The sequence below is a fragment of the Muscardinus avellanarius genome (assembly GCF_963383645.1).
Source record: "Muscardinus avellanarius genome assembly, chromosome: 15".
NCBI lineage: Eukaryota > Metazoa > Chordata > Mammalia > Rodentia > Gliridae > Muscardinus > Muscardinus avellanarius.
In genome coordinates, this window is record NC_137801.1 from 69,188,040 (window position 1) to 69,201,958 (window position 13,919).

Consider the following 13,919-nt stretch of genomic DNA (forward strand, 5'->3'; position numbering starts at 1 on the left):
CCTTGTTCCCGAGTTCCAGTTTCCTGAGGGTCACTTGGCCCCATCCACCTGCTTATAGAGAACTACAAGGAGAAATTCTGGGCTGGGAATCCTCCTAACAATGGCAAAGGCTTACTAAGCATTTAATCTTCGTCTCTGTTTACAGTATGAAATTCACATTCAAAGAAAGCAAGGATCCTGGCTGAAGAAGGGGCAGGCTTGGGCTGGTGGCTTCCCTGAGGTCAGAGGAGGAGGTGTTGTTTCTCAGCCTGAGCAGGCAGAGGTGCAGGTGGATAGAAGGCAGTCTGACTACAGATAGCCATCACTTGACTTCTGACATAGACCTGCTTGAGCTGGGCGGCTGTGCTCTGATGCTGGAGAGTTAAGGCTGTGTAGGATACTCTTCCTTGGCTCAGAAGGCAGGAAGTGGGCTTCTGAGGAAGATTTGCTGGCTGTTGGCAACTTGGGGGCTCTGCCCGGGGCTGGAGTCATTGGCAGGGGGACCACTGTGGCGCGGACTCTGTTGGTTTGCAACTGCCCAGCCTGTAAGGAAAGCGACCAGAGCCTTCTGAAGGCCAGGTGGTTGCTGAGGTCCCCTGCTCCCTGCAGGGCCTCCGGTCCTATGTCCTTAACTTGTCCCATCCCTGGAGGAATGCCTCGAGGCCCAGGGCAGTGAGTGTGGTGACCCCTGGGCTGCAGCCTGTACAACATCGGCTCCTTGCCCCTCCTCGGTCAGCTTGCCCCCCAACCTGACTTGTGTGGGGCTCTGTTCCCACTCATCTGCTCATTGCTCCAACCTCTACATTGACTGGAGTTTAGAAACATCCTTCTGTAACATTTTTTTTAATTTTTAATTTTTATTTTCTTATGGTACTGTGGATGGAATCCAGGGGCATTCTACTTCTGAGCTACATCCCTAGCCCTATTTTTTATTTTTTATTTTGAAACTGGGTCTCACTGAGTTGCCAAGGACCTCACTAAGTAGCTGAGGCTGTCCGTGAACCATGATCCTCCCGTCTTAGCCTTCCAAATGCTGGGATTACAAGTGCGCACTACCAGGCCTGGTGTCTCCTGTAACTTTAGCTAAGATAAAATGGTAGTTTTTCTTATGGCTCGGTTACTAAGAGACTAGGAAGAAATTAATAGGGGCAAAAGAAGCCCCAGTATTAGAGAACATGGGGTTCATAACATACCCCAGTTTCCATTTCTCTTTTCACTCCAATCCTTGTCACCTGAGCCCTGTGTCCAAGCTCCTGACCTTGGTCAGCCTCCCTCTCCTCACCCGTACAATGGCAAACATTTACCTTGCTGGGATGCTGCGAGGATTAAATGGGAAAATATGTGAAGAAGATACTTAAGGTAGAATTTGCCAAATGCCATTTTCCCTTCCCTTGGGCTATTCTTTTCCCACCCTCCCCTTTGGCTGTGGTTGTGTTCCAGGACAGCCAGTTTGCTTAATGGGACCATGAGCTATTAAATGGTTAATGAGTTATTATAAACAGTACAATTAAAAACCTAGCCAGTGCTGGGTGTGGTGGCGCACGCTTGTAACCCCAGTGCTTGGGAGGCTTGACAGGAGGATCGCACAGGTTCGAAGCCAGCCTCAGCTACTTAGTGAGGCTCTTAGCAATTTAGTGAGACCCTGTTTCTAATCAAATATAAAAACAGGTCTGGGAGTGTAGCCCAGAAGTAGAAAGCCCCTGGGTTCCATCCCCAGTACCACAAAAACAAAACAAAACAAACAAACAAAACACACACCTGTAATCCCAGGACCTGGGGAGGCTGAGACAGGAGAACGCAGGTTGGAGGACAACCTTAGCAATGTAATGAGACTCTTAGCACCCTAGTGAGACCCTGTTCAAAGCAACACAACAACAGGGCTGGGGGTATAGATCAGAAGTAGAATGCTTCTGGGTTCAGTCCCAGTACCACAGAAAAACAAAACAAAGCCTAGCGTTGGTGGCACATGCTTGTATTCGGGAGGCTGACACCAGAGGATCTCAGTTCGTGGACAGCCTTAGCTACTTAGTGAGACCCTGTTTCAAAATAAAGAATACAAAATAAGGCAGGAGTGTAACTCAGAGGTCGAATGCCCTTGGGTTCCTTTCCAGACCTGGGAGAAAAGAAAAAAAAAACCAAAAAACCAAACAGCTAAGCATCATCATATGTAAATGCCTAAGCAGACAAGCCTCCCTGCCCGGTAAGGGCCGTGATTTCCTTTGTCTTTTTCTTGCTCCCTGTGGGCTGCTTCTCCTCTCTACCTGGAGTGGGATGGGGAGGAAGGCTACTCCCTTGGGTCAGGGCAATTTTGGGGATGGGGATGGAGATGGAGGGCTCCTTTCTACCTCTGGGCTATACTCCCAGACCCATTTTTATATTTTATTTGGAAACAGGGTCTCACTAAGTTGCTGAGAGCCTCAGTAAGTAGCTGAGGCTGGCTTCGAACCTGCGCGATCCTCCTGTCTCAGCCTCCCAAGCGCGGGGATTACAAGCGTGAGCCACCACGCCAGGCACCCTTGGACTTTGGGCACCAGGAGAGGGAAGGACATAGGAGAGGGAGGGAAGAAAGGGAGCTGTACCTTTCTCGGGGTTCGGCTCTCCCAGCTTGTGTAGTGCCGCCCCTTGACAAGAGTGCTGCTCAGGTGTGAATACAGGTGGCTCCACACCTGCAGGGGGTTGTAGGTGGGCTCCAGCTCCAGGCTATCCAGCAGGCTCTGAGGAAGAGAGGAGAGCCTTAGCCAGGGAATGTGAGGTCACTGCATATAAGATGTCACACCGGTGGGTGTGAGAGGCTAGAGGGAGTGTGAAGACCAGGACTGAGGGAGGTCCACTGGGCCTGAGGCCTGTGTGCTTGTCAAAGGTTCACAAGTGGGGGCCACCCCAGGTGCTTGGGGACTCTGAGCCTGAGGAAGTGTGTCACTGGGTTCTGAGAGCAGCCAGGCAACTGCAGGGGGTACAGGGATCCTGTGGGGGTGACTGAGTGAGGGCCAGGCCTGCGGGGCGCTCCCTTCTGCAAGGAGTACAGGGAGCTTCCAGCCCGAGGTGAGCTGAGCATAGACAAGGGCCAGCATTCCTGAGCAGTCCAGTTTTCCGGCCACAACATCCTGTGCCAGGAACCACTGGCCCCAAAGTGAGACGCCGAGCGAGCCATGGCCACTCGTGCCCACCTCTCTCTGCATCCTCCTGCCAAGCGTTGAGCACAATCCCAGGCTCTGTCCTTTCTGCACAGGGATCCAGCAGGGATGTGATTCCAGTCTTCCCTGTCCGGAGCCCCCCTCCCACTCCCAGCCTGGGAACACTAGCAGAAGAAATACAGAATCCAGATGCAGGGGACAGAGGAGGGAGAAGATGCCCTTCGGAGCTGTTTGCTCTGCATCTGATTCTCATTTTGAGGCTCTTCCTATTCTGGGAGCCTACACTGGCTGCCTTTTATTCCTTTTCCCAACAGAAACAGATGCCTATTGCCAGGTATGGTGCCCCATGCCTGTAATCCCAGTACTTGGGAGGCTGAGACAGGGGGATTGCAGGTTTGAGGATAGCCTCGGCAATGTAGTGAGATCTTTGGCAACCTAGCCAGACTCTGTTTCAAAACAGAAAATAAGTTGAGTGTGGTGGTGCACGCTTGTAATCCCTGCGCTTGGGAGGCTGAGACAGGAGGGTCGCACAGGTTCAAAGCCAGCCTCAGCTACTTTGTGAGGCCCTCAACAATTTAGTGAGACCTTGTTTCAAAATAAAATAGAAAATAGGTCTGGGAGTATAGCCCGGAGGTAGAAAGCCTCTGGGTTCCACCCCAGTACCGCCAAAACAAAACAAAACAAAACAAAACACAACCAGAAAATGAAAAAAGGGCTGGGGGTGTTGTTTGAAGGTAGAATGCCCCTGGGGTTCAATCTCCAGTTGCTTGATTGCTTGGTTGCGCTCCCCAGCATGCACACACACATACAGATGCAGAAACAGATGCCTACAAACATAGGGATACACATATGCATGTACGCACTGTGAAAATCAGACCTGTAATGATGCACCATCACACAGACACAGGAGGAGCCACACACTAAGGCACAGACACACAGCCACCAACCTAAAGACTTGGCAAATACCCAAGATATGAAAAGCCACACGATGTTTCTTGGGTATCTCCTTCCCTTCCTCCCTCCTGCACTCTTCTTTTCCCTTTGCCTTCCACTCTGTCCCTTCCTTCCCCGCGTCCTCCTCTCCCTTTTCCAACCTCACTCTCCCTGATGGTCTCCTCTCCCTGGTGGAGTGCAGATGGGAGGCGAGGGCAGGACACCATCACACAGGGCTCCTCTCACTCCTCTCTTCTCAAACACCTTTTCCTTCCGCCAGCTAGTGGAACCTCCATCCCACTGCACTTCACACCTTTCTGCTTTAATCTAAGCACTGACTTCCTCCCACCACCTATCCCTGCTTTCATCTCTGACCTTACCACGCCCCCTGGGACCACCCCTCTCTCCCTCCCTCATAAAATGATTCCTCTCCTCATCCCTTTCTCTTTTCCCCATTCTCTCTCTTCCCTCTGTCTATCCTGTGAGACCTGGGTTCCACTTGCCTCCACAGTCCTGAGGCTGTCTTCAGCTGGGTCCTCGGGCAGTGGGGGGAAGGGGCAGGGCAGCATCAGTTCTTGGGTGGCCACGGCCTTCACCAGCAGCGTGAGGGAGGGCGACGGCATGATCACATAGAAGGTGCTGGCGGGGACTCTCTGGCTGTGTCCTGGGCTCAGGGGTTCCCCTTTGGCCAAGAGCAGCCATTCTCTGTTCTGAAACAAGGCCATACATACATACTGGTTCATCTGTAGTCTTTGACATGTGTTAAGGACCATTCCCATCTGAGTTTTCCCTGAGTTCCTCTGGGTGTTGGGGAAGGCGGAGCCATTTCACTTGGGTCCCAGGGACAGAGGAGCTTCCTGCCTGAATCACCAGGACCACAAGGTACTCCTCCTCCTCCTGAGTCTAGGATGTGCCAGAGAGGGGACATACAAAGACACAAGAACTGCCCTATATTATTATTTTTATTTTTATTTTTATAAGAAATGCCCTTTAACTTGAAGGCCATTCACCCCAAATCAGTATTCACCCCAAACTGACAATTCAGTGGTAAATGTGGAGTCTTAATTCTTCCTATTATTATTATTATTATTATTATTATTAATTTATTTATTTTTGGTGGTACAGGGGCCTTCTACCTCCGGGCAACACTCCCAGACCTATTTTTTTATCATTTTTATTTGGAAACAGGGTCTCTGAAGCCAGCGGAGGCTGGCTTTGAACCTGAGCGATCCTCGTGTCTCAGCCTCCCAAGCGTGGGGATTACAAGTGTGTGCCACCACGCCCGGCTCCTATGATTTTTTTTTTTAATGCTGGGAATTGAACCCTGGGACTCTCACATGCCAAGCATATATTCTACTATTGAACTATCCCTCCGCCCCCAACAACAATTCTTGTGTGTGTGTGGTACTGGTGACTGAACCTTAGGGACATTCTACCTCTGAAGTACATCCCCAGCCCTATTTTATTTTTCATTTTGAAACAGGGTCTTGCTAAGTTACTGAGGCTGGCCTCAAACCTGTGATCCTACTATCTCAACCTCCCAAGTACCAGGGTTAGAGGTGTGTTTTCCCATGCCTGGCTAAGAATTATAATTTTTTTTTTTTTTTTGCAGTACTGGGATGGAACCCAGGAGCATTCTACTTCTGAGCTATATGTCCATCCCTATTTTTTATTCTTTATTTTGAAACAGGGTCTCACTGAGTCGTAAAGGGCCTCACTAAGTAGTTGAGGCTGTCTGCGAACAGCAATCCTCCTGTCTCAGCCTCTCAAATGCTGGGATTACAAGCGTGCGCCACCACCCCTGGCTAGGAATTAAAATTCTTAAAACTATTTTTGGAGTAGAAATGTGTGGAGGGTAGTGTGGAAACCCAGGTCTTATTTTGAGGGTGATCAAGACTGGCTGTGTTGCTGCTGACTGAGATTGGCAGGGGCTGGTTGGGGTATGGAAATCCCAGAGAGAGCATACGAGGGTGCTCAAGGCAGGTGCAGAGTGAGATAAGGAGGAGGGAGCGAGGAGAGGAAGCTCTGGTACACTGAGGCTGTGTTGGGGACAGGCCCTTGGAGATCAGCTCAGCTAGGCACAGCACAAAGCAAAGGATCAGGATTCTGGGGGTGGCGGCTCTGTGAAGGAGGCGGCATGGCGCTTTGCCACATACCATGGAGGTGACAGGTTGGCACATGGTTAAGAAAAGACAAGCAGACTTACAAGCAGATTTTGTAGGTGCCCCTTTTTCGATGAGGCATAGAAATGAATTTCCTGTGGTAGCTTGCCAAGGAAAACCACAGAACTCCAGGAACTATGGGGTCAGAATGGTTATGATGATCTGGAAATGGTGTCCTCCTGTTGGGGATGATCTTCAATTACATCTGGCACGAACATAACAGTCTCCCTGCTACATAAGATGAAAGAAAGCACCTGCTCTAACCACTCCAACTTCTGTGAAAGGCTGGAAGAAATAACGCAAGAGGAGAGCTGGGCCTCATGGTACACACTTGCAATCCCAGTACTTGGGAGGCTGAGACAGGAGATCACAGGTCCAAGGCCAGTCTCAGCTACTTAATGAGGCCCCTCTGCAACTTAGTGAGGCCTTATTTCAAAAATAAAGAATAAAATAGGGCTGGGAGTATAGCTCAGAGTAGAATGCCCCTGGGTTCAATCCCCAGCACATACATACATACATATGAATGAAAGGCACAAGAAAAGAGACAATGAAGGGAAAGGAATATCTGTCTGTGGAAGATGAAAGCAACACGAGAGGCAGCCAACGCCTGCCGTGGCATTAGAGTTATGCTCGGTGTCATCATCCCACGCAGCACAGAACTCTGCAGGGTCTAGTAGGCATCAGCAAGTGGTAGGAAACTTGTTAATGTCTGCAGGAAGAGGTGTGTATTATTCTATGGTTGGTGACTTTGTGGGGGTGGGAATGGACTAAGTCTGGAGTGATGGTACCTCCTCAATAAAAGGTTTTAATGAGGGGGGGTCAGGTTGTTTAGAAATGGAGAAATTAATCACAACCATGGAATATTATATATATTTGGTACTGGTGATTGAACCCAGGGGCCTTCTACCTCTGAGCTATACCCTCAGCCCTGTTTTATTCTTTATTTTTATTTTTATTTTTTTTGTGGTACTGGGGGTGGAACCCAGAGGTTTTCTACCTCCGGGCTATACTCCCAGACCTTTTTTTTTTTAATATTTTACTTGGAAACAGGGTCTAAGTTGCTGAAAGCCTCACTAAGTAGCTGAAGCTGGCTTCGAACCTGGGCGATCCTCCTGTCTCAGCCTCCCAAGCGCAGGGATTACAAGTGTGGGCCACTACGCCCAGCTCTTTATTTTGAAACAGGGGCTCATTAAGTTCCCGAGGTTGGCTTCAAACCTGTGATCCTCCTGTCTCAGCCTCCCAAGTAACTGGGATTTCAGGCATGAGCCACCACACTTGGCTTCATAGCCATAATCATTAGCATAAATGTAAGTGGATTGCTTTGCCAGGTGCCAGTTGCCATGCTGAGAGCTGTGTGGGGATCTTGAGAAGTTCAATCTTTCCTGGTATTTTTGCTTATATCTGGAGGTGTGCTATCTTCCTAAAGAACAGATCCAAAATGCAAAGGAAAATCTGCCTGATGTTTCCCATATCCATTGAGTTGGAAATAAATTATGTAGGCATTATGGTGTACGTGTGTGTCGGGATATCTGCCTACCCTAGGGACGTGGCCTCTTTAAGCCTAAAGGGATAACTAGGAATTTGCTGGCACTCTACTTCAGCTAGTTCATGTAACTTCTGACGGGGCCCAGGATCTGGATCATTCTTCCTCCTCTTATTATTATTTTGTGGTAGTGAAGATCAAACCCAGGGATGCTTTACCACTAAGCTACTTATTCTCTCTCTTTTATTATCCTCAGCCATTCTTATTTTTTATTTTGAGACAGGGTCTTATATAAGTTGTTCAGGCTAGCCTTGAACTTTCGATCCTCCTGCCTCAGCCTCTTGAGTTGCTAAGATTATAGGTATGTGCCACTGTGCCAGCATGGGAAAATAATAATTATTATCATCATCATTATTTTTTGTGGTACTGGAGATTGAATCCGGAATGTTCTACTTCTGAGCTACATCCCCAGCTCTATTTTTAATTTATTTTTATTTCCTGTAGTACTAGGGATGGAACCCTGGGGCATTCCACCTCCAAGCTATACCCCCAGCCCTATTTAATTTTTGTTTTGAAATAGGGTCTCTCTAGGTTGTTGAGGTTGTCCTTCAACTCGCAATCCTCCCATCTCAGCCTCCCAAGTACCAGGATCACAGGTGTGTGCCACCATGCCTGCCTGGTTTATTTTTTTATTAAAATTTTTTTTGTGGTACTGGGGATTGAACCCAGAGATATTCTATCTCTGGGCTACATCCCCAGCCCTATTTTTTATACTAAATATCTATTGTATGCTGCTGCCAGAGTGTATAAATTACAAGTATATAATTACCCTTGTGAGACAGATATTTATGAAAATTCAGAGGTAGATATTAAGGACTGATAAAAGTAGAAGTCTGAATGTTATGGTACCTGTGTTAGAGAACAGTTTTTGTACAGACTTCAAATTTAGCTCTCTTACATATTCCCTGGTTCATGGGAAGTGGTTTGAGAAACCTCTAAAAGATTCATTTGACTACAAGAAGGAACAGACTTTCTGGGGTCTAAAGGGATTTGTACTTGAAGATACTCCAATCAGCAGGGGATCATGTTGATCAATCTGCAGGCAGAACTGTTTCAAATCTGCAGCTACCTAGGAAACCTTCATGCTGTTGAGTCTGGCCTCCAGCCTGAGCTGCTGAACCTCTCCAGCAACGCTGGAGGAGCCAGAAATGGCACACTGGTCAGGGTCAGCGGGTGGAGGACCAGGCCGGGTCAGGGTCAGCAACTGTTAGCAAGGCCAGATGGGAACAGCCCTGTTTTTAATTTTTAATTTTGAAATAGGGTCTCACCACGTTACAGAGGGCCTTATGAGGCTGCTGAGGCTGGCCTCAAATCTGCAATATTCCTGTCTCAGCTTCCCAAGGACTGGGATTACAGGCACGTGCCACCTCACTTGGCTTTATTTTTTATTTTGAAATACGGTCTCACTAAGTTGCAGAGGGCCTCACTAAGTTGCTGAGGAAGGCTGAGAACCTGAGATCCTCCTGTCTCAGCCTCCTAAGTACTGAAAATACAGGTGTGCACCACCACATCTGGATTTGGATCAAAAATTTTAATCTCTTTTTATAATAGTTCATACTCTGTAAATCTATTGATTTATTAAAAATTTATTGAGCAGCCGTTATGTTCCAAGCACTAGGTATGGGTGCATGGACATTCTTTGTCCTCTTGGAGTTTAAAAGAATAAAGGGACAACTTGTAAACCAATGTTTGTCCAAGAGTTAGGATGATCAATTCATTTGTTTGACTTATTATTTATTTATTTATTTATTTATTTATTTATTTATTTATTTATTTATTTTGCAGGTCTGGGGATAGAACCCAGGGACATTCGACCTCTGAGCTACACCCTCTGTCCTATCTTTTATTCTTTATTTTGAAACTGGTCTCACTGAGTTGCAGAGGGCCTCACTTAGTAGTTGAGGCTGTCTGCGAACCGTGATCCTCTGGTCTCAGCCTCCAGAATGCTGGGATTACAAGCATGTGCCACCATGCCCGGCTCTGTTTGGCCTATTTTTAGTACTGACAGTCTGTGCTGCCAAAAGTCAACCTTGCAAGCAGGACTTTCTGAGGATATTAACTATTTTTTTATTTGCATACCTTATAACAAGTAAAAATACAGAATTGGTAACCAGAAAATTTCCCACAAGAAAAGACCAGGCCTAGATGGGTTCAGTGGTAAAGTCCACCAAATGTTTAAGGGAGAAATGACATGAATCCTTCACAAGTTTGCTAAAAAATAGAATAAGAGGGAACACTTATTAACTCATTCTATGAGATTAGCATCACCCCAATACAAAAACCAAAGACAGCATAAGAAAACTAGACAAATATTTCTTTTGAACATATACACACAAAAAGCCTCAACAACATATTAGCATTCCAAATTCAGCAACATTTAAGAAGAATTATATTCCATAACCAACTGGGATTTATCCCAGGAATGCAAGGTTAGTTTGATATCTAAAAAATCAATTAAGCTGGGCGTGGTGGTGCACGCTTGTAATCACCGCACTTGGGAGGCTGAGACAGGAGGATCGCACAGGTTTGAAGCCAGCCTCAGCTATTTAGTGAGGCTCTCAGCAACTTAGTGAGACCCTGTTTCCAAATAAAAAATATAAAAAGTGGGTCTGGGAGTATAGTCCGGAAATAGAAAGCCTCTGGGTTCCACCCCCAGTACCACCAAAAAAAAAAAAAATCAATTAAGACCTGGGCATGGTGGCACACACTTGTAATCCCAGTACTTGGGAGGCTGAGACAGGAGGATTGTAGGTTCTTGGTGAGACCCTATTTGAAAATAAAGAATAAAAATTAGGGCTAGAGGTGTAGCTCAGAGGTAGAATACCTCTGGGATCCATTCCCAATAACACAAACACACACACACACACACACACACACACACACACACACATCAATGTGACATACTATGTTAATAGAATAAAAATTATATAATAATCCAATAGATTCAGCAAAAACATTTGACAAAACCCAATACCCTTTTATAATAAAAACATTCAACAAAGTAGGAATAGAATGAAATTTCCTTAACCTGACAAAAGCTTTTATAAAAAAAACTCACAGATAACCTCCTATCAAGTGGTAAAAAACTGAATGCTTTGCCCCCAGTAGCAGGAACAAGACAAAGACGTCTGCTCTTGCCACTTCCATACAACATGGTACAGGAGGTGTGCTAAAGACCAGAGGGCCACTTTCTATGTTTTCTGGACTGTGTTTGATCCCTAGGATTCTAGGTATGACTCTAGTGGGAAAGGTACACATAAAGATGCCTAGAGTGTCAACACCCTGGCACTTAGGAACTAATATTTTCAAATTTTGATTTATAAAATCATACCAATAGAACATTTCTCACATCAGAGAGCTGCAGGTACAAGTTCATACTGTCACCACTGCTATGAATGTTAAGATAATGTGGCAACGGGTGTATCGGTAAGGAAGGGCAAAAAAGGTGAGTAGGGGCAGGGTGTGGGGGGGCAGCAAAGGCTTCATAGTGAAGGTATTTAAGCAGAATCTGGAAAAAATGAGTGGACTTTTGCTAGGTGGACAGAGGCGAGAGAAAAGGAGCAGTATGAAAAAAGTATGGAGGTATGAAATGGTAAAACATATTTGGGAAACATTTAGTAATTTTTTAGTGTGGCTGCAGTGGAGAATGGCAGGAACATGGTGAAAAACGAAACAAGAAATACATAAGGCTGGGTCACAGGAAGTCCACTGACCCCACTCCAGCCTACTGTCCTGGCAATTACTTCTCCACAATCTCTACCTTCCACCTCCATGCTGATCATTTTTAAAATGGCTCCTGACCTGCCATCACCCCATTCTCAGCTTGGAATCTTGGTCTTGACTCTTCCCTATACAGCCAAGGACTTTCCATTTCCCCACCCATACACAGCCCAACCAGCTCATCGCCTGTATACTTAGGCTCCCGCTGGACACGTCCTGGCCGGAATCTTGTCACTTCTGAGGCCAATTAGAGCAGACATGGCCTGGAAAGCTCTGGAATGCGTCTCTAGAGGATCTGACATTTTGAATAGGAAACTAAAAGACTTAGGTGGTATTTTCATTTCTTTTTCTAGTTCACACAGACATGACTTTGTAAGTGAAATGAGGATGTGGAAAGTGAGTCACTAGCTACATAACTGGGACTACACAGCAAGCTTTGGTAATTGAAAAGATATTTTCCTGGCAATGGATAGAATCATCTCATAGAGACTAAGAAAAAATTGATTTTATTTTTTACATATTTATTTTATCTCATCCCACAAAACAATTATGTCAGTTTAGAAAAATATAGCAGGACAAAAAGATGAAAGATAATTAAGAAGATTGGACAAAGGAAAATTAAGGGCGTTGGGCAATAATAGAACTAGGAAATACAAACCACCCATTTTTGCTTAAAGGGACTCATATAGCTTTTCCTGACATAAAGTCTGGGAGAAACTGTCTTGTAGATTTTTTTTTTGGCAGTACTGGGGATTGAATGCAAGGCTATTCTACCTCTGAGCTATACCCGCAACCCATTCTTTATTTTTTAAACAGGCTAGCTGAGGCTGGCCATGAACCTGTGGTCCTCCTGTCTCAGTCTCCCAAGAAATGGAATTACAAGTGCACACCCTGCCCGGTACTTATGGATTCTAATTGAGTAGGGGTTTGCTTCAGAGACCTCCTGCAATTAGTATGATAGTGAATTTCATGTGGCTATGGAGTAGGTTAGAACTTGAGACATGGAGCCAGCCTCTTTTGGTTTAATCCTGGCTCTACTATTTACTCTCTGGGCCTCAGTTCCCTCATCTATAAAATAAAGATAATAATTCCTACCTCATAGGATGGTGGGGATAAAACAAATTAATAGTTGTAAAGTGTTTGGAACTGTGTCAGGCACACAGTAAGCATGACATGTTATATTTTTAAAATTAAAAACACTTTTACTAATTATCAGTTAATGTCATTCAGTTTGTTAAATTAAAGCTAGTAAAACTTCTCAGATATAGATTTATAAAAGCACAAAAGAATGCTGTCAAAACACACAGCTCTTTTATAGTTTGGATTAATGAAAGAGTGAAATTTATGGGAACGGTGGACAATGTCTACCTTTCAGAAAGACAGGGCAAGCTCATCTTCCGAGGAAAACAAAGTAGATATTAAAAAAAGCTTTGAGAAAGACAGATACAATTTTCAAATGAAAAATCAGGGCATGAAAATAACACTTAAGGCTACAGTTGACTAAGGCTCAGAGTATGTGTAAAACATCATTTGAAAAGTTGCACAACACTTGTAGTTGATGAGGCCTTGTGGGCTAGCATTAATCACTAGGATTCAATTATTGTGGTGTGGACTTTGTTCAGAAGAACTGCTCCCAAAAAAGGGGTGGAGGAAGAGACAGCATTGAATCAACTGAGCTACACTTACACTTATAGGAAATCTGGGAGCCTAAAACGAAAACATGGTGGAGCCAGCCAACTAGCTGAGGGTACATTAGAAAATGTCTAGATGTCCAGTCAGATGGCCCAGGGAGATGAGCATTTAATAAACATCTAGTGTGTCTAGGTGGACTGGAGCAGCCAGTGGCAGACTGGTTTTCCTGCAGTACCATCCCCAGTACCACAGAAAAAGCAAAATAACTTACAGAGACCATTTGTTTAAAGGCAGTGAGGGGCTAGGCATGGCAGAACAGTGCCTGTGATCCCTGTACTGGGAGGCTGAGACAGGAGGGTAGCAGGTTTGAAGCCAGCCTTGATAACTTATCAAGGCTCTCAGCAACTTAGTGAGACCCTGTTCCCAAATAAAACATAAGTAGGGCTGGGGGTATAGTTTGGAGGTAGAGAATGCCACTGGGTCCAATCTCCTGCAAACACACACACACACACACACACACACACACACACACACACACAGGCAATGGGGAGTTGCTGAGCACCATTTGAGCTGGGACTTTCAGGATTAGGTAGGATCTGAACCGATGGGGATGAGAGAAGGAATAATTCAAGCAAAGGTTTAAAGGTTTAAAAGTAGTGCACACTTGTAATCCCAGCATTTTGGAGGCGGAAACAGGAGGATCATGGTTCAAGGCCAGCCTCAGCTTCTACTTAGTGAGGCCCTTTGTAACTCAGTGAGACCCTGTTTCAAAATAAAGAATAAAAAAAAAAAAATAGGGCTGGGGTGTAGCTTGGA

The 13,919-nt window shown here is 45.6% G+C and overlaps 1 protein-coding gene and 1 pseudogene across 2 annotated transcripts in view; both read right to left on the reverse strand.

Annotated features, from left to right (window-relative positions):
• Positions 1-361: 361 nt before the first annotated feature.
• Positions 362-13,919, reverse strand: part of M1AP (meiosis 1 associated protein) — a gene marked incomplete at both ends in the record, with an annotated part of 73,774 nt that continues 60,216 nt past the window's right edge. Inside the window, 4 exon segments of the mRNA XM_080711841.1 lie at positions 362-390; positions 393-522; positions 2,559-2,693; positions 4,550-4,756. Of these exon segments, the coding sequence (XP_080567967.1) occupies positions 362-390; positions 393-522; positions 2,559-2,693; positions 4,550-4,756 (501 nt within the window).
• On the reverse strand, positions 8,704-11,127 carry LOC308274394 (guanine nucleotide-binding protein G(I)/G(S)/G(O) subunit gamma-5-like; annotated as a pseudogene). The gene is made up of 2 exons: positions 11,101-11,127; positions 8,704-8,907 (listed from the first exon to the last, which is right to left on the reverse strand). The product of its transcript is annotated as a guanine nucleotide-binding protein G(I)/G(S)/G(O) subunit gamma-5-like (transcript).